At 41.9% G+C, this 26,185-nt stretch overlaps 1 protein-coding gene across 1 annotated transcript in view; it reads right to left on the minus strand.

Annotated features, from left to right (window-relative positions):
* The window catches only part of LOC133560660 (voltage-dependent T-type calcium channel subunit alpha-1H-like), a 190,098-nt gene that overhangs the window by 137,633 nt on the left and 26,280 nt on the right, over positions 1–26,185 (minus strand). Inside the window, exons 3-6 of the mRNA XM_061913434.1 lie at positions 5,289–5,382; positions 4,995–5,128; positions 4,588–4,685; positions 660–819 (exon numbers count right to left, since the gene is read on the minus strand). Coding sequence (XP_061769418.1) covers positions 660–819; positions 4,588–4,685; positions 4,995–5,128; positions 5,289–5,382 — 486 coding nt within the window. The remainder of the gene's footprint in view (positions 1–659; positions 820–4,587; positions 4,686–4,994; positions 5,129–5,288; positions 5,383–26,185) is intronic.

Consider the following 26,185-nt stretch of genomic DNA (forward strand, 5'->3'; position numbering starts at 1 on the left):
TTGAACAAATTGCAAAAGATTTAGCAACACAGACGTCTAAAATACTGTGTATTTGCGCGATGAAAAGAGACTACTTTTATCCGCAAGTGTTGCAGGGCTAATATGTCCCCTCCAACCAATAACGTCACAAACACACGTCATCATTCCGCGACGTTTTCAATAGGATACTTCGCGTGAAATTTAAAATTGTAATTTAGTAAACTAAACCGGCCGTGTGTTGCAATGTTAAAATTTCATCATTGATATATAAACTATCAGACTGCGTGGTTGGTAGTACTGGGTTTCAGTAGGCCTTTAATTTAGAACTTACAACTACAACTAAGATAAATATTACAATCAAACAGTGGATTGTAATAAACGCCTTACAAAGTATAAACACTTTGTAAGGCGCAACACGACACATAAAGCTACTTTCTAGTTATACAGTCCTGCTATTTAATGTATTGGAAGTGCAACTGCATTGCAAATGAGACTCAAAGGTAATGAGAAAATAAGACATAACAACTGTACAGCACAGTTATCATATCCAGCAATTAACATTTATTAACACACATAGAAGTACCGAAAATTGGTACCGGTATCGATTCCCTGGTGGCGGGAACCGGTAGAGTATCGGTTCAAATGCAAAAAGTACCCATCCCGAGTGACACGTGACTCACGTCTTGATATCTTCCCCAATGAAGCAGCGGTTCCTCAGAAGCCCCGCCCACAGCTGCACGCCCACAATGCCGAAGATGAAGAAGACAAAAAAGCAGAGCGCCAGCACGTTGCCCAGCATGGGGAGGGTGTCCAGGAGGAGGGTGACCAGGATGCGCATGCCTGCGTACAACACACACACACACACACACACACACACACACACAAGTGTACTTGTGTGAAGATTATCGGAAAGCACTCGACTTATAACAATGAAACACAAAAGCATTGGACACAATCAATCACAGCATCTTAATAAGGAAATTAGGAAGGTATGGCAGCAGAGGGTTGGTCTTGAACTGGATAAGAAGCTACTTAACCAACAGGAAGCAATACGTGAAGATAGGCGAACACACTTCCACAGAGCTAAAAATATCTTGTGGCGTATCTCAGAGATCAATACTAGGACAAAAATTGTTCAATCTCTATATAAATGACATTTGTAAAGTTACAAAGGACTTAAAGTTTGTGTTATTTGCAGCTGATACAACGGCATTTTGTTCAGGCAAGAACACACAGAAGATAATACAAATAATAACAGAAGAAATGAACTAATTAAAAAGATGGTTTGACAAAAATACGACTATCTTTGAATCTCAGTAAAACTAAAATGATGCTATTTGGTAACAGTAGAAAAGAAAGTCAAACACAAATACAAATAGACAGAGTAGACATTGAAAGGGTAAAAGAAAACACATTTTTGGGTATAATAATAGATGATAAAATGAATTGGAAATCTCATGTAAAAAATATACAACATAAAGTAGCAAGAGTGGTCCTCAACCTTTTTTCAGTTTTGTACCCCCTGTGAACATTTTTTTTAACTCAAGTACCCCCTAATCAGAGCAAAGCATTTTTGGTGCAAAAAAAGAGATAAAAAAGTTAAATACAGCACTATGTCATCAGTTTCTGATTTATTAAATTGTATAACAGTGCAAAATATTGCTCATTTGTAGTGGTCTTTCTTGAACTATTATGAAAAAAGATATAAAAATAACTAAAAACTTGTTGAAAAATAAACAAGTGATTCAATTATAAATAAAGATTTCTACACATAGAAGTAATCATCAACTTAAAGTGCCCTCTTAGGGGATTGTAATAGAGATCCATCTGGATTCATGAATTTAATTCTAAACATTTCTTCACAAAAAAGAAATATTTAACATCGAATATTTATGGAACATGTCCACAAAAAATCTAGCTGTCAACACTGAATATTGCATTGTTGCATTTCTTTTCACAGTTTATGAACTTACATTCATATTTTGTTGAAGTACTATTCAATAAATGTATTTATAAAGGATTTTAGAATTGTTGCTATTTTTAGAATATTTAAAAAAATCTCACGTACCCCTTGGCATACCTTCAAGCACCCCCAGGGGTACGCGTACCCCCATTTGAGGACCACTGATGTAGAAGATATAATCTGGCACAGAGCATGTTTAATGTTTTCTGTGCATGGTCCCTTTCAAAGGAACTATTAAAACACACTAGGGTACGGCAGTGGTCCCCAACCTTTTTGTGACTGCGGTCCGGTCAACGCTTGATAATTTGTCCAGCGGCCCGGCGGAGGGATTTTTTTTTTTTTTCTTTTCTTTTGTCATGAAAATGGGAGATTTTTTTGGGTTGGTGCACTATTTTTAAGTGTATCTTGTTTTTGTGTGTTGATTTAATAAAAAAATAAATAAATAAAATACAAATTTATAATAAATTATTCTGCGGCCCGGTACCAATCGAGCTGCGGCCCGGTGGTTGAGGACCACTGTTGTACGGTATACCAGTATTAGTATAGTACCGCGATACTAATGAATCATAATCTGTATTTTACTGACTCCGAAAAGAACCCGCCCCCTTTTTTTTAACAGGCATGATGGCGCGTCATCGTCACGTCATAGCTGGTTTACGAGCAGAGGAGCATGTTCGGCAGCGCACAATCACGGAGTACTTACAAGCAGACACAGTGTGTAGACAGAAAAAGGAGAACGGACGCATTTTGGTTTAAAAACTAACGATAAAGGTGTAGTCATAACACTCAAAACGCCCTCAGGAAGAGGTGCTTTAAGACATTGCTAGCTAGCTAGCAGCTAAAACCCATCCGCAGTCAGCACTGTTTTAGCTACTTCTAAATCACTAATCCTCGTCTGCATGGTGACAAACAGAGTACGTTTCTTACAAGTATCATCCCTGCAGGATGAGGAATAGCTAAACATGCTTCACTACACACCGTAGGAGGATACAATAGCACACCTGAATGTATACAAATGCCATGAGGGGATCTGTACCTGACATCCACTGTAATGATACCAAGTACAGGCACGTATCTAGTCGATACTACTATGATTAAATTGATATGTTTTAGCATCACAACATCTTTTTTCATTGATTTTTAATTTATGTTCATAAACTCAGGAAATACGTCCCTGGACACACGAGGACTTTGAATGTGACCAATGTATGATCCCGTAACTACTTGGTATCGGATTGATACCCAAGTTTGTGGTATCATTCAAAACTAATGAAAAGCATCCAAACAACAGAAGAATAAGTGATTACTACATTTTAACAGAAGTGTAGATAGAACATGTTAAAAGAGAAAATAACCAGATATTAACAGTAAATGAACAAGTAGATTGATAATCAATTTTTTACAGATTTTCCCTCATAATGTTGACAAATAACAGAATGGAAAATGACACAATATGTTACTGCATATGTCAGCAGACTAAAAAGAAGCCTTTTTTTGTTTACTTACTACTAAAAGAAAAGTTGTCTTGCATCTTCACTATTTTATTTAAGGACAAACTCGCAAGAAGAAACATGTTTAATGTACCATAAGATATTTTGTCAAAATAAAGTCAATAATGTCATTTTTTGTGGTTGCCTTTTTTTACAACAATATCGAAAAGTATCGAAATACATTTTGGTACCGGTACCAAAATATTGGTATCGACAAAACACTAAAACACTAGGGGTGTAACGGTACACAAAAATTTCGGTTCAGTACGTACCTCGGTTTAGAGGTCACAATTCGGTTCATTTTCGGTACAGTAAGAAAACCACAAAATATAAATGTTTTGGTTATTTATTTACCAAATGTGTAAACAATGGCTTAATCCTTTTAACATTGGGAACACTATAATAATTCTGCCCGCGTCAATCAACATTAAACCGCCTCAAATTGTTGCTCAGATTAAATAAAATAACAAAACTTTTCTTCTACATAGAAAACGTGCAACATTAAACAGTTGCAAGTCAACTCATCATGCTTAATTCATCACAGCATTTGGGAAGCTTGTAGTTGATTTTTATTATGTAAATGTTTTATTTTTTTATCAACATGTGATAGCAGGGACCCTGCCATTCAAAGCTTTTCTGTCCGTAAAACACACACACACACACACACACACACACACACACACACACACACACACACAGCGCAAAATGAGCTAACGTTACGTTAAAAGCAAATTAGCCTTCACCTCAAGCCAGAACTGCGAGTCCAGTTTAAGTTTCTAGAAGGTCAACGGGGTCATAGTTATGTTTGTAGTCGTTGACTGGGAGGTGTTTATTATCATTTGGGGAGAGTAAGCTGCCTTATGTTCACCTGCTAAACACCTATCTGCTGGACACTGAAGCGTTTACTAAATGCGCTCTGAATACGCACTGCTGATTGGCTGTTACCGCTATATATATAACCAATCAGATGGTTGTGTGGGTGGGACAATGCTGGGTGCTGAGACAAAGGCAGAAGTAGCAAAGCAGCTTGTTAAGACTTTAGCTTAGAAACTTGTTCGGTACACCCCCGTACCGAAACGGTTCAATACAAATACACGTACCGTTACACCCCTAGAAAACACACAAACAAACTTTACTTTGGAGACGTGAACTCACTGGGAACTCTGTTGATGGCCCTCAGTGGGCGGAGAACGCGAACGGTCCGAATGGCCGACAGGCTGACGTTGTGTCCTTCCAGAGAGTACTCCAACATCCTGCAGGGGAAAGAAGAGAAGGGTCACGCCCGGCGGTGGCGCTCGGTCTGGTCTGGGCAACGGCCGACCCGCTTGTCCGCAGGGGACGGGACAGAATCTCTGGGATGTGACATCGTCTTTTAACTGCACTCCCAGGACTTCATCATGACATTGTCATTCTGCGAATCTCTCTCTCTCACACACACACACACACACACACACACACACACATGCTTGACATTTAACTGGCATTAAACAAGTGTCTAAGCTGCACACACACAAACACACACACACACGGTCCTATTTAATGTCACTGTGTCCAAAACTCACCCCACGATTACAATGAAGAAGTCCAGTCTGTTCCACGTGTCTCCCAGGTAACCGTTGTGACCTATGACCCCAAGAGCCACCATCTTGACCAGCATTTCGCTGGCGAAAAACACAAAGATGCCATCGTCCAGCGCCTACACACACACACGGAAAAGGAATTAAACAGATTAGGGAGGGGAAATAAATGGAGGCAAAACTGTTTTGGCCCCTTGATAATAATAATAAAGTCTCACAGTGAATCATAATTAGTCATTTCACACTGAGTGTGTGTGTGTGTGCGTGTGTGTGTGTTACCTGCAGCAGGAAGTGTGTGTCGTCACAGGGCTGGAACATTCCCAGAGTCACACAGTTGAGGACGATGGCCAAGATGCTCACGCGCTCAAACCATGTGGTGTGAGGTCAAGGGTTAATCACATGTTGAATATTAATGAGACAACAACAACATCGACAACCACTGTAACACACATCGATCTTCCTTGATGACAATTATATGTTTTAGGGCCCTGCGATGAGGTGGCGACTTGTCCAGGGTGTACTCCGCCTTCCGCCCGATTGTAGCCGAGATAGGCACCAGCGCACCCCACTACCCCAAAGGGAATAAGCGGTAGAAAATGGATGGATGGATATATGTTTTAGTCATCGAATTTCTCAAATATTTTGTCAAATCCGCAGCATTTATTTGTGTTCACGTTACAACCATACACAAGCCTGCAGCCAGGTGGCAGCAGGGTTCAAACTCATCAACAGGCTCCTTACTCTACCCAGTAGAAGTAGTAAGTACACAGCGCTAACTGAAGCAGAGACACAGCGAGGTTTGCAACAGGAATGCAAAGAAATAGGGAAAACTAGTGACAGGCATAAAAAGACCCGGAAAAAATGTATTTTTGGAATTTACAAAAGGAGGAACTGAGAAAAGACAAAAGTGTGTGTTTGTGCCATTCTACTGCCCTTTGTAACATCCTGTCTGTGAGATGTAGGTTTTTTCTACTGTGGCTGCAATAAAAAAAAAGTACATCCCATCTTAACATCTAGGAAGAGTGAAGAATAGCAAGTTTGAAGCCCAGGAAATGCAGTGCAAAAAGCGCCGTAACTAGGATTTGACAAATGCCAAGGTCAAAAATTGGCTGTGTTTTTCAACTCTATTGGGCCGTAAGATACAGTCTGGTGTGCCGTGGGAGATTCTGTCAGTTAAAAATCTTTTTTGCAAACCAGTAATTATAATCAATGCAGTCTAGAGCTCGGCAGAGTAACCATGTTATACTCTTCCATATCAATAGGTGGCAGCAGGTAGCTAATTGCTTTGTAGATGTCGGGAAATAAACAAAAGGTGAGTGCCACAAAGAAAAGTGAAGTGAATTATATTTATAAAGCGCTTTTTCTCTAGTGACTCAAAGCGCTTTACATAGTGAAACTCAGTATCTAAATTATATTTAATCCAGTGTGGGTGGCACTGGGAGCGGGTGGGTAAAGTGTCTTGCCCAAGGACACAACGGCAGTGACTAGGATGACGGAAGCGGGGATCGAGCCTGCAACCCTCAAGTTGCTGGCACGGCCGCTCTACCAACCGAGCCAAGGCGATGGAGAACGAAACTATAACTGAGCTGGCTACAAAGTAAACAAAATACAGAATGCTGGACAACAGCAAATACTTACATCGTGTGGAGTAGAGATGGCGTCCACATCCGTACATGACATGACAATCAACAATGTCAACACAAAGAAGGATAGCGTACGCACAACTTAAATGGTCTTGATTGCTCAAACAAAGCAGGTGATGGGAATAGCATTCAAGGAAAACCTGAAACTGCTACAGGAAAATACCAGCAAAACAGGAGAAAAACCACCAAAATGGGAGCAGAAGACAAAAACTAAAACAATACACACAGGAAAACCCCAACAAACTCAAAATACCATATTTTCCAGACCATAAGGCGCACTAAAGATGAGCGGGTCTGTTCAGGTCTTTTTTCATAGAGAAGGCGCACCAGATTTTAAGGCGCATTAAAGGGGTAATTTTTTATTATTTTTTTTGTAAATGGACAACACTTCCTTGTGGTCTACATCAGGGGTCCCCATCCGCGGACCGATTGGTAGCCGGCTGCACAAGAAATAAAACATTTTAAAAAATTATTATTATTTTTTTAATTAATAAATCAACATAAAAAACACAATATATACATTATATATCAATATAGATCAATACAGTCTGCAGGGATAGAGTCCGTAAGCACACATGATTGTATTTCTTTATGAACCCCCCCCTCCCCGGTCCGTGGGACAAATTTTCAAGCGTTGACTGGTCCGCAGCTACAAAAAGGTTGGGGACCACTGGTCTACATAACATGTAATGGTGGTTCTTTGGACAAAATGTTACAAAGATTATGTTTTACAGACGATCTTCAAGTCGCTTTCTGACAGTCACTTCGGGATGCGCCGTTTTGTGGGCGGTCTTATTTACGTGGCTGACCTTCGGCAGTTTCTTCTACCCGCCGTCTTTGTTGCAGCGGTGTAGCGTGCAAGGACGGCGGTGGAAGAAGTCTCAAAAGATGGAGCTAACTGTTTTAATGACATTCAGACGGAGCAGCATTTTCTCATCCGTGGCTCACTAGTGCAATAACAACACCGTAAATGTGTCCCGTGAAAAACCGTCCGACCTAATAGCTAAAGTTCCTTGGGTGAATAATGTTAACTCACTACACCGGTATGTTTTAGTGCTTTCATGGCGACTTTACTGACAGATATAAGTAAGAACTTCACACAACTTTATATTAGAAATAGCAACAGCCGTGGTTGAGTGTCCCATAACAAGAATATAGAGGAAAAAGAAGAAGCTTATCAACTACGAAGTCGAAGGCAGACAAGCACACATTTTCAGGATTTATGCAGATCCCAAATACAGATCAGCAGGTATCAGAAGGTAAGAAAAGATGCTTTTGCACAATATTGTGAAACAAAACGCCAGATAATATGTCTTACCTTATACACACACCATAATAAAACTCATATGTTGAAGCATAATACAATCCATCAAGCGGTGCGGCTTCATAGCTTACCAAAGTCGTATTAAAACATTTTGACTGATTTTTGAGCGCCGTGTGTAATGTTCTATATTTTCAAAGGAACATATACCATTTTGGTGTTGTTTACTTGAGTCATTTTGCAGTCTACACGTATCTCTTATGTGGGACTGCCATCTACTGGTCACACTTATCAATTCACCAAATAAAATAGCTTCTAGGTCGGTAAGCACAACCAAAATTATTCCGTACATTAGGCGCACCGGGTTATAAGTCGAGTTTTGAGAAAATTAAAGGATTTTAAGTGCGCCTTATAGTCCGAAAAATCCGGTAAGTCACAGGGGCGGCATAGCTCGGTTGGTAGAGTGGCCGTGCCAGCAACTTGAGGGTTGCAGGTTCGATTCCCGCTTCCGCCATCCTAGTTACTGCCGTTGCGTCCTTGGGCAAGACATTTTATCCATCTGCTCCCAGTGCCACCCACACTGGTTTAAATGTAACTTAGATATTGGGTTTCACTATGTAAAGCGCTTTGAGTCACTAGAGAAAAGCGCTATATAAATATTATTCACCTCACTTCACAGGTGGTGACAGTACGCTTTGAGTCACTAGAGAAAAGCGCTATATAAATATAATTCACTTCACTTCACAGGTGGTGACAGTACACCTACTTTGAGACAATAGCTATTGTCATGCATGGTCGGTTATGATTTGAATTCATATCCAACAATTGTGAGAACGACTTTTCACTGTCAATATCGGCTGCTGACTTTAATTTTTTTGATGTATTCTGCTGGTGGTGTGCCTCCGGATTTTTTTTAATGAAAAAATGCGCCTTGGCTCAAAAAAGGGTCGAAAAACACTGGTCGAGAGGAACTTTGAAAAGCTGAAATCCATATCAACTTTATTACCTTGGGCAACGCAACGAATCTCCAGAATAACGGAAGCTTTACTTGAGCTATAACTATATATCACTCATCTAACAGCTTTGATAATCAGCATGATTTTGTAACTGTCCACTTTTTTGTTAACATCCTGAAGTTTAGCACATTAAACCATTTCCAACCACGACCAGGACCAGGATTTGAACCCAAGATTTTGTGCTTTGCACCGCAAGTACTACTGACATCCGCCACAGAGGTACCGGAAGTAAACGGGGAACTTTTATTTTTACGTTGTTGGAGTTGCAGCGGGCTGTGCGTGACCAAAGATCGTATATTGGGAGAGGATGATCTACCGCATGATGTCCTACACAAAGTACAATTACAGTCAGTCATATCATTATCCTTTTGTCACCTAAAAAATACAGATAACACAATTGTGTTCTCAATTGGTAGTTACAGCCATGACTGCAGGGAAGTAAATAAGAACTGAATCATCCATTTTTTGTTGTGGGAGTTGTTCTGTGCATCCGGCTGAGAGATGGCTGAACGCCCGTGCCTTCTGATGAGCAACAATGTAATCAATATTGTTGCAAATTGTGCACAGAACAAACAAAAACAAGAAAATTGTAGCCTGTTTTCTTGTTTTTATGACAGAAAATAATTTCAAAAACAATTAGGTTGTGCTAAAACAGATAATCCATCCATCACTCCATCCATTTTCTACCGCTTATTCCCTTTCAGGGTCGCGGGGGGCGCTGGCGCCTATCTCGGCTACAATTGGGCGGAAGGCGGGCTACATCCTGGACAAGTCGCTACTTCATCGCAGGGCCAACACAGATAGACAGAAAACATTCACACTCACAATCACACACTAGGGCCAAATTAGTGTTGCCAATCAACCTATCCCCAGGTGCATGTCTTTGGAAGTGGGAGGAAGCCGGAGTACCCGGAGGGAACCCACGCAGTCACGGGGAGAACATGCAAACTCCACACAGAAAGATCCCGAGCCTGGATTTGAACCCGGAACTGCAGGACCCAATATCAATCAATAATAAATATGGTTCTTAACTGAACGGCTAATAAAATTAAAGTGCCAATAAAAACAAAATATAGCTTCGCCACTTTAGTCATATTTTTTGCGCTTGAGAAATCTCAATTTGATTTCCGCTCCAGACTTCTACTGTTTGTCTGATTGAAATTGTTTTTACTGCCAAAAGTGGTGGAAAAGTGTTTTACAATTGAGAACCACAGCTGATGAAACGGATATATTTTGGAGGCGCTCTGGAAACACTAACATAAAGAATGTAAGTCACATAGTACAGTGTGTACTATGAAGACATATTATCAAATGCTGAATATTAATTCAATACAGGGTGGTTGTGGAAAAATGTCTGTCCCCCAGGGGATCATGGCAGAAAATAATTGAGATTCACGGATTTAAAGGTTCAATATAATGCAAAAGTGACTCAAAAAGCAGATTTTGCAGTAATGTGTGTGTGTTTATGAGCAACCAATGATGAAAAGCAATCATCTTCCTGACTTTAAAGGAAAAAGCACGCTTTTGAAGTTGCGGCCTTTCATGATATCATGAAAAAAAATAAAAATATTCTACGTGGTTCTGCCTCTGACCCACTCCATGTACTGAAATGAAATGTTCTTACTTAAACGGAGATAGCAGGTCCATTCTTGTGTCATACTTGATCATTTCGCGATATTGCCATATTTTTGCCGAAAGGATTTAGTAGAGAACATCGACGGTAAAGTTCGCAACTTTTGGTCGCTAATAAAAAAAAGCCTTGCCTTTAGCGGAAGTAGCAGACGATGTGCGCGTGACGTCACAGGTTGTAGGGCTCCTCACAACCTCACATTGTTTATAATCACAGCCTCCAGCAGCAAGAGCTATTCGGACCGAGAAAGCGACACTTTCCCCTTTAATTTGAGCGAGGATGAAAGATTCGTGGATGAGGAAAGTTAGAGTGAGGCACTTAAAAAAAAAAAGCGACGGCTACGGGCGGCAGCAGTGGTAGCGTTTTAGATATAATTAAACACATTTACTAGGATAATTCTGGAAGATCCCTTATCTGCTTTTTGTTTTAATAGTGTTTTAGTGAGATTCTAAAGTCATACCTGAAAGTCGGATGGCTGCGGTGAACGCCTGTGTCTCTCAGAGAAGCCGATGGAGGAGCCAAGATCACAGATGCCTTTTTGACAGCTACAGGAGGAGGTCCCATAATCTACTGAAGTCTCCGGTAAGAGCTGACTTAATATCCCAACTTTCCCATCCAAAAACTTGCTGGTTGACGTAGAGAAACATGTTTGCTTGACCGCTCTGTGTTAAAGCTTCACAACAAAGAAACACCGGCTGTGTCTCGGTTCCGAAAGGCAGCTGCAATCCACCGCTTTCCACCATCAGCATTCTTATTTAAAGTCTGCATTATTAATTGAACAAATTGCAAAAGATTCAGTAACACAGATGTCCAAATTATTGTGTAATTATGCGATTAAAAGAGACGACTTTTAGCCGTGTGTGGTGCTGGGTTAATATGTCCGCTACAACCCGAGACGTCACGCGCACGCGTCATCATACGAGTCATCATTCCGCGATGTTTTCAACAAGAAACTCTGCGGGAAATTTAAAATTGCAATTTAGTAAACTAAAAAGGCCGTATTGGCATGTGTTGCAATGTTAATATTTCATCATTGATTTATAAACTATCAGACTGTGTGGTCGGTAGTAGTGGGTTTCAGTATCCCTTTAACGTTCAACAAAATTGAGAAGAGCTGTCACGCCAAATTTCTTCCCCCCGAAGACATTTGGCGTGACAGCCCCTCTAATGCCTGAAGGACCCCAATGAGGGTGGAAGGACCTTAAAGCAGCCCACACGGCTGCCTGTTTTAAAAACATTATAATTGACTGATTGTCATTGGTGAAAAATAATGGTGAGGAAAGAATATTAGCATTCCAGCATGCTAACCTTTCAAGCTAATTTTGCAGCTGTAACCTTTAAGAGTCATATAACTTGGTATTGTCACACCCTCATTGGGGTCCTTCAGGCATTAGAGGGGCTGTCACGCCAAATGTCTTCCGGGGGGAAGGTTTTTGTAAGGGGGAAGAAATTTGGTGTGACAGAGCCCTAATGGTTACAGTGAATATTGTATTGGCTTTGAGAATGACAAATAACCAAATGGCCCCCGCATGTATTTATTTACTTTTTTAGAGTGACGGAAGCTCCTAAGTGGAGGCGACGAGAGCCGTCTAATTTCATCGTGGATAACGTAAAAGTACAATTCTGCAGGAGGACGGAGGTCTTTCTGACTCTTTTATGCGAGCAAAACAGCGGCGGCCGGATCGAGGAAAGTCTAACGCAAATTATTCACATCATTTTCATGCTGCTCAAAGCATCCCGTGACCCCTTGTGACCTTCTTTGGAAGCGTCTGCATTCATTAAGCCTCGTCAGGTGTTTTTTTGTTTTTTTTTCCCCTCTTTGATTGGTCACCGATCCATACCGGCCCAATGAAGCCCCCCCCCCCTGGAAGACACAAAGGTCAGAGGGCAAGCCGCATCTCTGCATATGAACTGTGAAAAAGTTCTTCCAGGGAGCCGAGGCTTAACAAGCTGAAATGGAGCTGACGACGCGTTTAATATTCACGGTGACAAAAACAGCCGGCATCAAACGTGCGGCTGTTAGCGGGGTGGGAGGGGCGACTCGGAGCGTTTGTGTCGCTCGCTGGCTGTCAAACGCCGAACACGCTGCTTGCACTCAGGAGCGATAAACGGATGGTTAAAAAAATAAAAATAAAATAAATAAATAAAAGTCTTGTTGGAGCGACTACATGAGTGACGAAAAAGTGCTCGGCGGCCAAGGACGCAGGGTACACAGCAGAGCCAGGAGTGGACACACACACACACACACACACACACACACACAAGATCCCCTGTCGACACTTTGCTCTCAAGAGGGCAGAAAAATTAATGAGAACACAATCCTTATCACCCTTGAGACGGGGGGAGAAGGGGGGGGGTAATCCAGTGTCATCCCTGTGCTCAGGTTGCCATGGGAACTCCCCCCCACTCCCATCTTACCGTGGGAACTGACTCTCGCAATCCACTCGTCTGGGCTGCAACACAACATGAGCGATGCACGTCAACATGCCCACGACGACACGAAGATGAACATGTTTTGTTACTTTGGCAAGTCAACTGGGATGCACTTGAGAGTAGTCAATGTACGGCGTGTACCGAGTACTGAAAAGGAGTTAGCACACAGCCATTATTGTCGAAAAATCTGGCGCCACAAGTGATACTTGTGCCTTGTGCACAGGAGAGCTGCGGTTCAAAGAGGAAAATGTGAATTCCAACACAAGTGAGTGGCAAGGTCATCGTGTCTTGTCAACTGATAGTGGTAGTGTTCACGAGTGCTGCCGACACGAGGGAAGTTGTGGTTCAATGATGAAAAAAAAAAAAAAAAAGTGAATTCCAACACATGTAAGTAGCAAGGTAATTGTATTTTTGTATTATTAAGCACGGTGGTGGCAGGGTCATGTTGGCATGAGTGCTGTCGGCATAGGGGAGCTGTGGTTCAAAGAGGGAAATGTGAATTCCAACATAAGTGAGTAACAAGGTAATTGTACTTTTCTACCATCAAGCACTGTAGTGGCAGGGTCATGGTTGCATGAGTGCTGCCGGCACAGGAGAGCTGTGGTTCAATGAGGAAAATGTGAATTCCAACACAGGTAAGTAGCAAGACAATTGTACTTTTCTATTATTAAGCACTGTGGTGGCATGGTCATGGTTACATGAGTGCTGCCGGCACAGGAGAGCTGTGGTTCAATGAGGAAAATGTGAATTCCAACACAGGTAAGTAGCAAGACAATTGTACTTTTCTATTATTAAGCACTGTGGTGGCATGGTCATGGTTACATGAGTGCTGCCGGCACAGGAGAGCTGTGGTTCAATGAGGAAAATGTGAATTCCAACACAGGTAAGTAGCAAGACAACTGTACTTTTCTATTATTAAGCACTGTGGTGGCAGGGTCATGGTTACATGAGTGCTGCCAGCACAGGAGAGCTGCGGTTCAATGAGGAAAATGTGAATTCCAACACAGGTAAGTAGCAAGATAATTGTACTTTTCTATTATTAAGCACCGTGGTTGCATAAATGCTGCCGGCACAGGAGAGCTGTGGTTCAATGAGGAAAATGTAAATTCCAACACAGGTAAGTAGCAAGACAATTGTACTTTTCTATTATCAAGCACTGTTGCGGCAGGGTCATGGTTGCATGAGTCCTGCCGTTTACAGGAGAGCTGTGGTTCAATGAGGAAAATGTGAATTCCAACACAAGTAAGTAGCAAGATAATTGTACTTTTCTATTATTAAGTACAGTGGTTGCATAAATGCTGCATAGGAGAGCTGCGGTTCAATGAGGAAAATGTAAATTCCAACACAAGTAAGTAGCAAGACAATTGTACTTTTCCATTATCAAGCACTGTTGTGGCAGGGTCATGGTTACATGAGTGCTGCCGGCACAGGAGAGCTGTGGTTCAATGAGGGAAATGTGGATTCCAACACAAGTGAGTATCAAGGTAATTTTACTTTCCTACCATCAAACACTGTGGTGGCAGGATCACGGTTGCATGAGTGCTGCCGGCACGGGAGAGCTGCGGTTCAATGAGGAAAATGTGAATTCCAACACAAGTAAGTAGCAAGACAATTGTACTTTTCTATTATCGAGCACTGTTGTTGCAGGGTCATGGTTGCATGAGTCCTGCTGGTTACAGTAGAGCTGTGGTTCAATGAGGAAAATGTAAATTCCAACACAAGTGAGTAAATGATAAATGATAAATGGGGTTGTACTTGTATAGCGCTTTTCTACCTTCAAGGTACTCAAAGCGCTTTGACATACTTCCACATTTACCCATTCACACACACATTCACACACTGATGGAGGGAGCTGCCATGCAAGGCGCCAACCAGCACCCATCAGGAGCAAGGGTGAAGTGTCTTGCTCAGGACACAACGGACGTGACGAGGTGGGAATTGAACCAGGGACGCTCGGGTTGCGCACGGCCACTTCCACTGCGCCACGCCGTCCCTTCAAGGTAACAAGGTAATTGTACTTTTCTACCATCAAGCACTGTGATGGCGGGGTCATGGTTGCATGAGTGCTGCCGGCACGGGAGAGCAGCGGTTCAATGAGGAAAATGTGAATTCCAACACAAGTAAGAAGCAAGATAATTGTACTTTTCTATTATTAAGCATGGTGGTTGCATAAATGCTGCTGGCACAGGAGAGCTGTGGTTCAATGATGAAAATGTGAAGTCCAACACAAGTAAGTAGCAAGATAATTGTATTTTTCTATTACTAAGCACGGTGGTGGCAGGGTCATGATGGCATGAGTGCGGTCGGCATACGGGAGCTGTGGTTCAACGAGGAAAATGTGAATTTCAACACAAGTGAGTAACAAGGTAATTGTACTTTTCTACCATCACGGTTGCACGAATGCTGCCGGCACAGGAGAGCTGCGTTTAAATGAGGAAAATTGACATTTCTACACAAATGGGTAGCAAGGAAATTGTGTTTTGTCTGCAGTCAAGCATGATGGTGGTTATGTTCACGAGTGCCACCAGCATGGGGGGAGCTGCGGTTCAATGAGGAAAATGGGAATTTCAACACAAGTGAGAAGTAAGGTAATTGTGTCTTGAAACAGCTAAGCATGCTGTAGGGTCTTTGGTTACATGAGTGTTGCTCGCACAGGAGAGCTGCGGTTCAATGAGAAATATGTGAATTCTAACACAAGTGAAAAACAAGATAAATGTCTTGGCTACAGTCAAACATGTGGTGGTAGGGTCCTTGGTGACGTGAGTGCTGCCGACAGTATACAAACAACAGTATACACATAGTAGTGTACACACAAGAACAGTGTAAACACCAAAGTATACACACAATAATAATGTAAACAAAACAGTCTACACACAAGAACAGTGTACACAACAGTATGCACACAACAGTATACACATATTATTATACACACAAGAACAGTGTACACACAAGAGTGTAAACACAACAGTATACACTAAAGAAGAATATACACACAAGAACAGTGTACACCCAACAGTGTAAACACAACAGTACACACAAAAGAAGATAATACAGACAAGAACAATGTAAACACAACTGCATACACACAAGAATAGTGTTCACAAGAACAGTGTAAACACAACATTATACACAAATGAAGAATATACACACAAGAACAGTGTACACCCAACAGTGTAAACACAGGAGTACACACAAAAGAAGAGAATACACACAACAATGTAAACACAACAGTATACGCACAAGAACAGTGTTCACGTGAACAATGTAAACACAACAGTATACACAAAAGAAGAGCATACACACAAGAAGAGTACACCCAACAGTGTAAACACAACAGTATACCCAAAAGAAGAGTATACACACAAGAACATTGTACACACAACAGTATACACAAAATAAGAGCATACAAACAAGAAAAATGTAAACACAACAGTATACACACAAGAACCTTGTACACAAGAACAGTGTAAACACAACAGTATACACAAAAGAAGAATATACACACAAGAACAGTGTACACCCAACAATGTAAAAACAACAGTACACACAAAAGAGAATACACACAAGAACAGTGTAAACACAACAGTATACACAAAAGAAGAATATACACACAAGAAAAGTGTACACCCAACAATGTAAAAACAACAGTACACACAAAAGAGAATACACACAAGAACAGTGTAAACACAACAGTATACGCACAAGAACAGTGTTCACAAGAACAGTGTAAACACAACAATATACACAAAAGAAGAATATACACACAAGAACAGTGTACAGCCAACAGTTTAAACACAGCAGTACACACAAAAGAAGAGAATACACACAACAACAATGTAAACACAACAGTATATGCACAAGAACAGTGTTCACATGATCAATGTAAACACAACAGTATACACAAAAGAAGAGCATACACACAAGAAGAGTACACCCAACAGTGTAAACACAACAGTATACCCAAAAGAAGAGTATACACACAAGAACATTGTACACACAACAGTATACACAAAATAAGAGCATACAAACAAGAACAATGTAAACACAACAGTATACACAAAAGAAGAATATACACACAAGAACAGTGTACACCCAACAGTGTAAACACAACAGTACACACAAAAGAAGATAATACAGACAAGAACAATGTAAACAACTGCATACACACAAGAACAGTGTTCACAAGAACAGTGTAAACACAACATTATACACAAATGAAGAATATACACACAAGAACAGTGTACACCCAACAGTGTAAACACAGCAGTACACAAAAAAAAGAGAATACAAACAACAATGTAAACACAACAGTATACGCACAAGAACAGTGTTCACATGAACAATGTAAACACAACAGTATACACAAAAGAAGAGCATACACACAAGAAGAGTACACCCAACAGTGTAAACACAACAGTATACCCAAAAGAAGAGTATACACACAAGAACATTGTACACACAACAGTATACACAAAATAAGAGCATACAAACAAGAAAAATGTAAACACAATAGCATACACACAAGAACAATGTAAACAATAGTATACACACAAAAACCTTGTACACAAGAACAGTGTAAACACAACAGTTTACACAAAAGAAGAATATACACTTAAGAACAGTGTACACCCAACAATGTAAAAACAACAGTACACACAAAAGAGAATACACACAAGAACAGTGTAAACACAACTGCATACACACAAGAACAGTGTCCACAAGAACAGTGTAAACACAACATTATACACAAATGAAGAATATACACACAAGAACAGTGTACACCCAACAGTGTAAACACAGCAGTACACACAAAAGAAGAGAATACAAACAACAATGTAAACACAACAGTATACGCACAAGAACAGTGTTCACGTGAACAATGTAAACACAACAGTATACACAAAAGAAGAGCATAAACACAAGAAGAGTACACCCAACAGTGTAAACACAACAGTATACCCAAAAGAAGAGTATACACACAAGAACATTGTACACACAACAGTATACACAAAATAAGAGCATACAAACAAGAAAAATGTAAACACAACAGTATACACACAAGAACCTTGTACACAAGAACAGTGTAAACACAACAGTATACACAAAAGAAGAATATACACACAAGAACAGTGTACACCCAACAATGTAAACACAACAGTACACACAAAAGAAGAATATACACACAAGAACAATGTAAACACAACAGTATACGCACAAGAACAGTGTTCACACAACAGTGTAAACACAACAGTATACACACAAGAACAGTGTTCACACAACAGTGTAAACACAACAGTACACACACACAAAAGAAGAATATACACACAAGAACAGTGTAAACACAACAGTATACACACAAGAACAGTGTTCACACAACAGTGTACACGAAATAAAGAGTGGACACACACAAGAGTAAAAGGCCTTGACAGAGGATGAAAGACAAGACAAGAGGGTAAATAACTGAGAGAGGTCACACACACAAACATGTCCAACTGAACAAGTGAGGACACGGCCAAGATGCGAGTGCATGTCCTCAGCAGGACAATCATTCCACAACACAGGAAGGAAAGTCCATCCATTTTCTACCGCTTATTCCCTTTGGGGGAGGGGGGGAGCGCTGGTGCCTATCTCAGCTACAAAGTCCTCCCCTTCCAATTCCTCCATTTTATTTCCATCAATTCCTTCTTTCCTGCCCTAATTATTTCTCTTCCTGGATATTCCCTCCACTTTTCCCTTACACCAAGCAGCGCGTGTGACTTCCCCGCTCCTCACTTCTTCATCTCGTGGAACTTCTCGCTCAAGTCTTCTGTCATTCTCGCCCTTTTCTCTCTCTCATCCACTTCAAGCGCCTCGGCGTTTTAGCGCCGCGGGTTACAGAGCGCTGTCAGAAACCCGATTCTGTCTCCGAGCCGGCAGATAAACCTGGAGTACGTTCAATAATTAACATCGCGGCGGCCATGGAGAGAGCCGCGGGGCAGAAGGATGGAGGAACAGGAAGGAGGAAACCCGCTATATTGCTATTGGAACTTATGCTCGTGTGAGACATCCTCAACTCACAAGCTTCATTGCTTCTGTGACGGAGCTCTTACTGTAACTCAAAACACTTGTATATCAAGTCCATCCATTTTCTACCGCTTATTCCCGTTCGGGGTCGCGGGGGGCGCTGGCGCCTATCTCAGCTACAATCGGGCGGAAGGCGGGGTACACCCTGGACAAGTCACCACCTCATCGCAGGGCCAACACAGATAGACAGACAACATTCACACTCCCATTCACACACTAGGGCCAATTTTAGTGTTGCCAATCAACCTATCCCCAGGTGCATGTCTTTGGAAGTGGGAGGAAGCCGGAGTACCCGGAGGGAACCCACGCATTCACGGGGAGAACATGCAAACTCCACACAGAACGATCCCGAGCCTGGATTTGAACCCAGGACTGCAGGACCTTCGTATTGTGAGGCAGACGCACTAACCCCTCTGCCACCGTGAAGCCCCGTATATCAAGTCAACATTTCTCATTGAAATGAACTGATTTCAATTTAATTGGTGCTCTGCCACCACAGTTTTAACATCCAGTGTGCCTTTTAAAAAGAAAAAATGTAAAATATTATAAAAGGGTTTGTATAAAAACAATACACCTGAATGTACTACTAACAACTACAGTAGTTTTATGAAGTAATTTAATAATAACACACAGTATTTACATTGCGCGGTATCTCCTTCCTGCTGCTTCTCAGTCAAACACACCATCAGCAGCTTCTCCATTATTTCATGGATAAATGTTAGCTACACGGTTGTTCATTGTAATGAAGATTTATTTTTCAATTAAATGATAATCATCTAATACTGCTGTGCATCGCACTCAATTTCATCCTTCCTATGGCGGGAAAACGAATATCTTTAGCTGTAAGCTAATGCTAGCGAGTAAGACCAGATATTCTGGTCGCATCATAATGACGGGGACATTTTTGCTAGCAATTTAAAGCATAATGCTCTTATCTTAAAACACTCTTAAGTTGAGGGACCACTGTATATACTAAACATTCAAGCCAAGGTATGCTGTGTGTGTGGGTCCAAGAGGGGATTGTATACTCCAATGTGTTTGTATACATACAGTATATACATATGTATTTGGAGTTTATAAGTAATACAGAGCGGCAACTTTGGAACAATGTGTACCAATAAACAATGATGTTGCAGATTTTGTCCAAATCATACATACATAAATATCATGTTAGACCCGCTCGACATCTATTGCTTTCGGTCCCCTAGGGGGGGGGGGGTTGCCCACATCTAAAGGTCCTCTCCAAGGTTTCTCATAGTCTGCATTGTCACTGGCGTCCCACTGGATGTGAATTCTCCCTGCCCACTGGGTGTGAGTTTTCCTTGCCCTTTTGTGGGTTCTTCCGAAGATGTCGTAGTCGTAATGATTTGTGCAGTCCTTTGAGACATTTGTGATTTGGGGCTATATAAATAAACATTGATTGATATATTTTGTATGAATGACTCAGCCTTTGCGTTACTTTTACTGAAACAACTTACAGAATAGTCGTTCAACAGGGGGTTCGCAGAGCTACTAACCCTAACCCCAACCCTAACCGTTTCTTTAATGCTTTTTTTTTATTAACAGTTTTTCTCAGATCTGAATGTCTTTAAATACACATTAACATTGTTCAAACACACTGTAGTGAAATTTTACAATAGGCCGTGACATCTTACTCACATGCATAAATGTTGATATAATTGTATTCATGTTAGCATTAGCGGCATTAGGACGGGACAACACTGACTTGGGTAACTATCGCCCAATTTCTATCATTTGTAGCACTATCAACATTTTTGAAAAGATTATTTTTCAACAACTATACAATTACTTTAAAGGCCTACTGAAATGAGATGTTCTTATTTAAATGGGGATAGCAGGTCCATTCTATGTGTCATACTTGATCATTTCGCGATATTGCCATATTTTTGCTGAAAGGATTTAGTAGAGAACATCCACGATAAAGTTTGCAACTTTCGGTGCTAAGAGAAAAGCCCTGCCTCTACCGAAAGTAGCAGACAATGACGTCACCGGTGTGAGGACTCCTCACATATTCATTATGTTTATAACGGGAGCCTCCAACACAAAAGTGCTATTCCGACCGAGAAAACGACAATTTCCCCAATAATTTGAGCGAGGATGAAAGAGTCGTGTTTGAGGATATTGATAGCGACGGACTAGAAAAAAAAAAAAAAACGTGATTGGGACGGATTCCGATGTTTTTAGACACATTTACTAGGATAATTCTGGGAAATCCCTTATCTTTCTATTGTGTTGCTAGTGTTTTAGTGAGTTAAATAGTACGTGCGTCATAGCTCGATTGGTAGAGTGGCCGTGCCAACAACTTGAGGGTTGCAGGCTCGATTCCCGCTTCTGCCATCCTAGTCACTGCCGTTGTGTCCTTGGGCAAGACACTTTACCCACCTGCTCCCAGTGCCACCCACACTGGTTTAAATGTAACTTAGATATTGGGTTTCACTATGTAAAGCGCTTTGAGTCACTAGAGAAAAGCGCTATATAAATACAATTCACTTCACTAATTCACCTGATAGTCGGAAAGGTGTCTCCACGGGTGTGTTGACGCGCAGTGTCGCAGGGGAGTCGACGGCAGCTGCATGAACGACACAAGCTCAGCTTTTCTCCGTTAAGAAGCGACTTTTTAACCACAATTTTCTCACCGAAACCTGCTGGTTGACATTCCGTCTTGATTCATGTTGGCTTGACCGCGCTCTGATCCATAGTAACGTTTCACCTCCAGGAATTTTAAACAAGGAATCACCGTGTGTTTGTGTGGCTAAAGGCTAAAGCTTCCCAACTCCATCTTTCTACTGTGACTTCTCCAATATTAATTGAACAAATTGCAAAAGATTCAGCAACACAGATGTCCAAAACACTGTGTAATTAAGCGGTTTAAGCAGACGACTTTTAGCTGTGTGTGTGCGTAGCGCTCATACTTCCTTAAAACGCGTGACGTCTTGCGTACACGTCATCATTACACGACGTTTTCAAGATGAAACTCCCGGGAAATTTAAAATTGTAATTTAGTAAACTAAAAAGGCTGTATTGGCATGTGTTGCAATGTTAATATTTCATCATTGATATATAAACTATCAGACTAGGTAGTGGGTTTCAGTAGGCCTTTAATGCAGTGTTTTTCAACCTTTTCTGGGCCAAGGCACATTTTTTTCCACCACCAGCAAGAAAACATTTAAAAAGTGAAACTCAGCAGCCGATATTAACATAAAAAAGTAATTCTCGCAATTGTTGGATATGAATTCAAACCGTAACCAACCATGCATCACTATAGCTCTTGTCTCAAAGTAGGTGTATTGTCCCGACCCGACACATCACGCTGTGACTTATTCAGAGTTTTTTGTTGTTTTCCTTTGTGTAGTGTTTTAGTTCTTGTCTAGCGCTCCTATTTTGATGTTGATTATCATGGCATGTATGGATGTACTTTGTGGACGCCGTCTGCTCCCCACGCTGTAAGTCTTTGCTGTCGTCCAGCATTCTGTTTTTGTTTACTTTGCTGCCAGTTCAGTTTTAGGTTCGTTTTGCATAGCCATCTCTAAGCTTCAATGCCTTTCCTTAGCGGCACTCGCTTTTTGTTTATTTTTGGTTTAAGAGGTAGATACCTTTTTACCTGCAAACCATCGTTGTTGTTCCCAACATCTGCAAATCAATCAGCTACCTGCTGCCACCTACTAATATGGAAGAGTATCACCGAGCTCTAGACAGTACCGACACTCAACAATGGCACATTTCCATCCATCCATTTTCTACCGCTTATTCCCTTTTGGGGTCGCGGGGGGCGCTGGCGCCTATCTCAGCTACAATCGGGCGGAAGGCGGGGTACACCCTGGACAAGTCGCCACCTCATCGCAGGGCCAACACAGATCGACAGACAACATTCACACTCACATTCACACACTAGGGCCGCACAATACGAAGGTCCTGCAGTCCTGGGTTCAAATCCAGGCTCGGGATCTTTCTGTGTGGAGTTTGCATGTTCTCCCCGTGAATGCGTGGGTTCCCTCCGGGTACTCCGGCTTCCTCCCACTTCCAAAGACATGCACCTGGGGATAGGTTGATTGGCAACGGCACATTTGCGGATTCTAATTACTGCTTTAAAAAATATATTTAACCCAATTAGGTGAAATTACACAATTTCCCATGGCACAGCAAACAACATCTCACGGTACACTAGTGTGCCGCGGCACAGTGGTTGAAAAAAACTGCCTTAATGAAGTTAATGTATTGTCTCCTTATCATTCTGCCTTTCGTTCTGGCTTTTCAATAACTACATCCATCCATCCATCCATTTTCTACCGCTTATTCCCTTTTGGGGTCGCGGGGGGCGCTGGCGCCTATCTCAGCTACAGTCGGGCGGAAGGCGGGGTACACCCTGGACAAGTCGCCACCTCATCGCAGGGCTCAATAACTACACCCTTAGCTAAATTTACAAATGATGTATTCTCCTTTTGAACAAAATAAATGTACAGGTGCTATATTCTGAGAGCTCTCAAAAGCTTTTGATCTAGTTGACCACTACATTCTCCTTGACAAACTTAAATCGGTAGGCCTTAGTAGAAAAAAATAAATTAATTTAAAAAAAAACTCTGTCTATTACATTACCAAAATATGGTTCTTTGGTCTTCAAAAACTCATTTGATAAATAATGAGGTGTTTCTACTCCCTAGTCGCTGTTTCACCACCACAGCTCCCTCTGCTGGAGCTGGTGGGTCACTGCCCCACTTGGTCCCTTTAAAGTACACTAGAAATTGCTCCTGTACTTTGAGGCATGACGCTGACAACTAGAAAGCGATCAAAATGTAACCTCTCGCCTCACACGGGGGTGAAAAAAAATAAATAAGCGGAGCTCCGCGCTGGATAAGGGGATTACAGTGGCTGAGAGCGCGAGGAGGATGAGCCGAGTAAACAAATGCAAAAGGTCTCTTTTCTAATTAACTCGTCCTCAAATCTTCTGGGTCCGCCTGACTTGTCCTGCCCAACTCGTCCCTCCCACCCTCGTCCTATGGCACCCGCACAGGTGGTAAAGGTCAGGCAGACATCATAAATCAAACCCGATCACATCAGCCGCACGCTTTTTCCCCGGCCCGCATGCTAAAGAGCTGAAGCCTCCTTGGAGCCTTCATTAGGTTAAAAGCATCGACGGCCATTGTATGGATCGTAGGCTCGTTGTAATCATCTTTATGAAGGCTTACAACACGACCACCTATAGATTTATGTCCATGCACAACCAGCTGCAACTCATCCTCGACCCTGCAAGCATCTTAGGGATCAACGTCTACATTCTCAATGTGTCAGACACTTTTAGTGCGATTTGTAAAAGCCCAGGATATGCTTTTTTATTTGGTAAAATGTCAACATTCACTCTATTGGGAATAGGAGATTTTTTTTTTTTACACTGATTGACTCCCAATATTCAACATACTCAGTTGCCTAGTCTTTAGGTGGTAGGTCGTGAGTTCAAACCCCGGCCAAGTCATACCCAAGACTATAAAAATGGGAGCCATTACCTCCCTGCTTGGCACTCAGCATCAAGAGTTGGAATTGGGGGTTAAATCACCAAAAATGATTCCTGGGCGCGGCCACCGTTGCTGCCCACTGCTCCCCTCACCTCCCAGGGGGTGAACAAGAGGATGGGTCAAATGCAGAGGACACATTTCACCACAACTAGTGTGTGTGTGACAATCATTGGTACTTTAACTTAACTTTAATACTTTTTATTATTTGTACCTTTTTGTACGCCCTACGTTTTGTATGGTTTGGTTCTTAATAAAAAAAAAATTGTGCCTCGATTTACAGCCAAAGCATTGCGCGTAAGAAGTTAGTTGTGTGGGTAGTAACGTAAACTTACAAAAGTGAGGTCAGACGAGGCGATGTCTACGTTTTGCCTTAAAAAGTATGAAAAAAAAACATTTATATCATATGTTTCAATAGAAAAGTTGACATTACAGCCAACAATAATTCCACTTCCGACTAGAAAAAACATGATGGCGATGTTTTCATGCTTTAGCTGTGCATATGCTAACATTAGAACTGTTATAATATCATAAGTGACTGTAAAATAGGCATCTTTTGCAGTACATGATCTATTAGTGCAGAGGGTGTCCAAGTTCAAGTGAGTATCCATCCATCCATCCATCTTCTTCCGCTTATCCGAGGTCGGGCTGCGGGGGCAGCAGCCTAAGCAGGGAAGCCCAGACTTCCCTCTCCCCAGCCACTTCGTCTAGCTCTTCCCGGGGAACTCCGAGGCGTTCCCAGGCCAGCCGGGAGACATAGTCTTCCCAACGTGTCCTGGGTCTTCCCCGTGGCCTCCTACCGGTTGGACGTGCCCTAAACAACCCCTAGGGAGGCGTTCGGGTGGCATCCTGACCAGATGCCCGAACCACCTCATCTGGCTCCTCTCCATGTGAAGGAGCAGCGGCTTTACTTTGAGTTCCTCCCGGATGGCAGAGCTTCTCACCCTATCTCCAAGGGAGAGACCCGCCACCCGGCGGAGGAAACTTATTTCGGCCGCTTGTACCCGTGATCTTGTCCTTTCGATCATAACCCAAAGCTCATGACCATAGATGAGGATGGGAACGTGGATCGACCGGTAAATTGAGAGCTTTGCCTTCCGGCTCAGCTCCTTCTTCACCACAACGGATCGGTACAACGTCCGCATTACTGAAGACGCCGCACCGATCCGCCTGTCGATCTCACGATCCACTCTTCCCCCACACGCGAACAAGACTCCTAGGTACTTGAACTCCTCCACTTGGAGCATGGTCTCCTCCCCAACCCGGAGATGGCACTCGACCCTTTTCAAGTGAGTATATTCGATTTAAATACTCAGGGGTCTGACAGGGGGGAATTTGTCACCATCTCGTGGTCGATGCGAAAAAGTCAGGTGAGTGCTCATGATGTGTACTTTACTGACGCTACAAGCACAGCATTCCCAATCCAAACAACCTTTCCTAGTCATGGTGAAAAATAATATATATATACTGTATATCAACCAGCACAAAAGGGCAACACACATCGTCACAAATAACACAACCTGCTCATTGAATGTTGTGGATATAATAAAAATAAAAAAAAAGTTACGGGCGATTTTCTTGAAACTTTCAGGAAAAGTCCGTCAT

Source organism: Nerophis ophidion, linkage group LG01 (assembly GCF_033978795.1).
Source record: "Nerophis ophidion isolate RoL-2023_Sa linkage group LG01, RoL_Noph_v1.0, whole genome shotgun sequence".
In the NCBI taxonomy this organism is placed as follows: domain Eukaryota; kingdom Metazoa; phylum Chordata; class Actinopteri; order Syngnathiformes; family Syngnathidae; genus Nerophis; species Nerophis ophidion.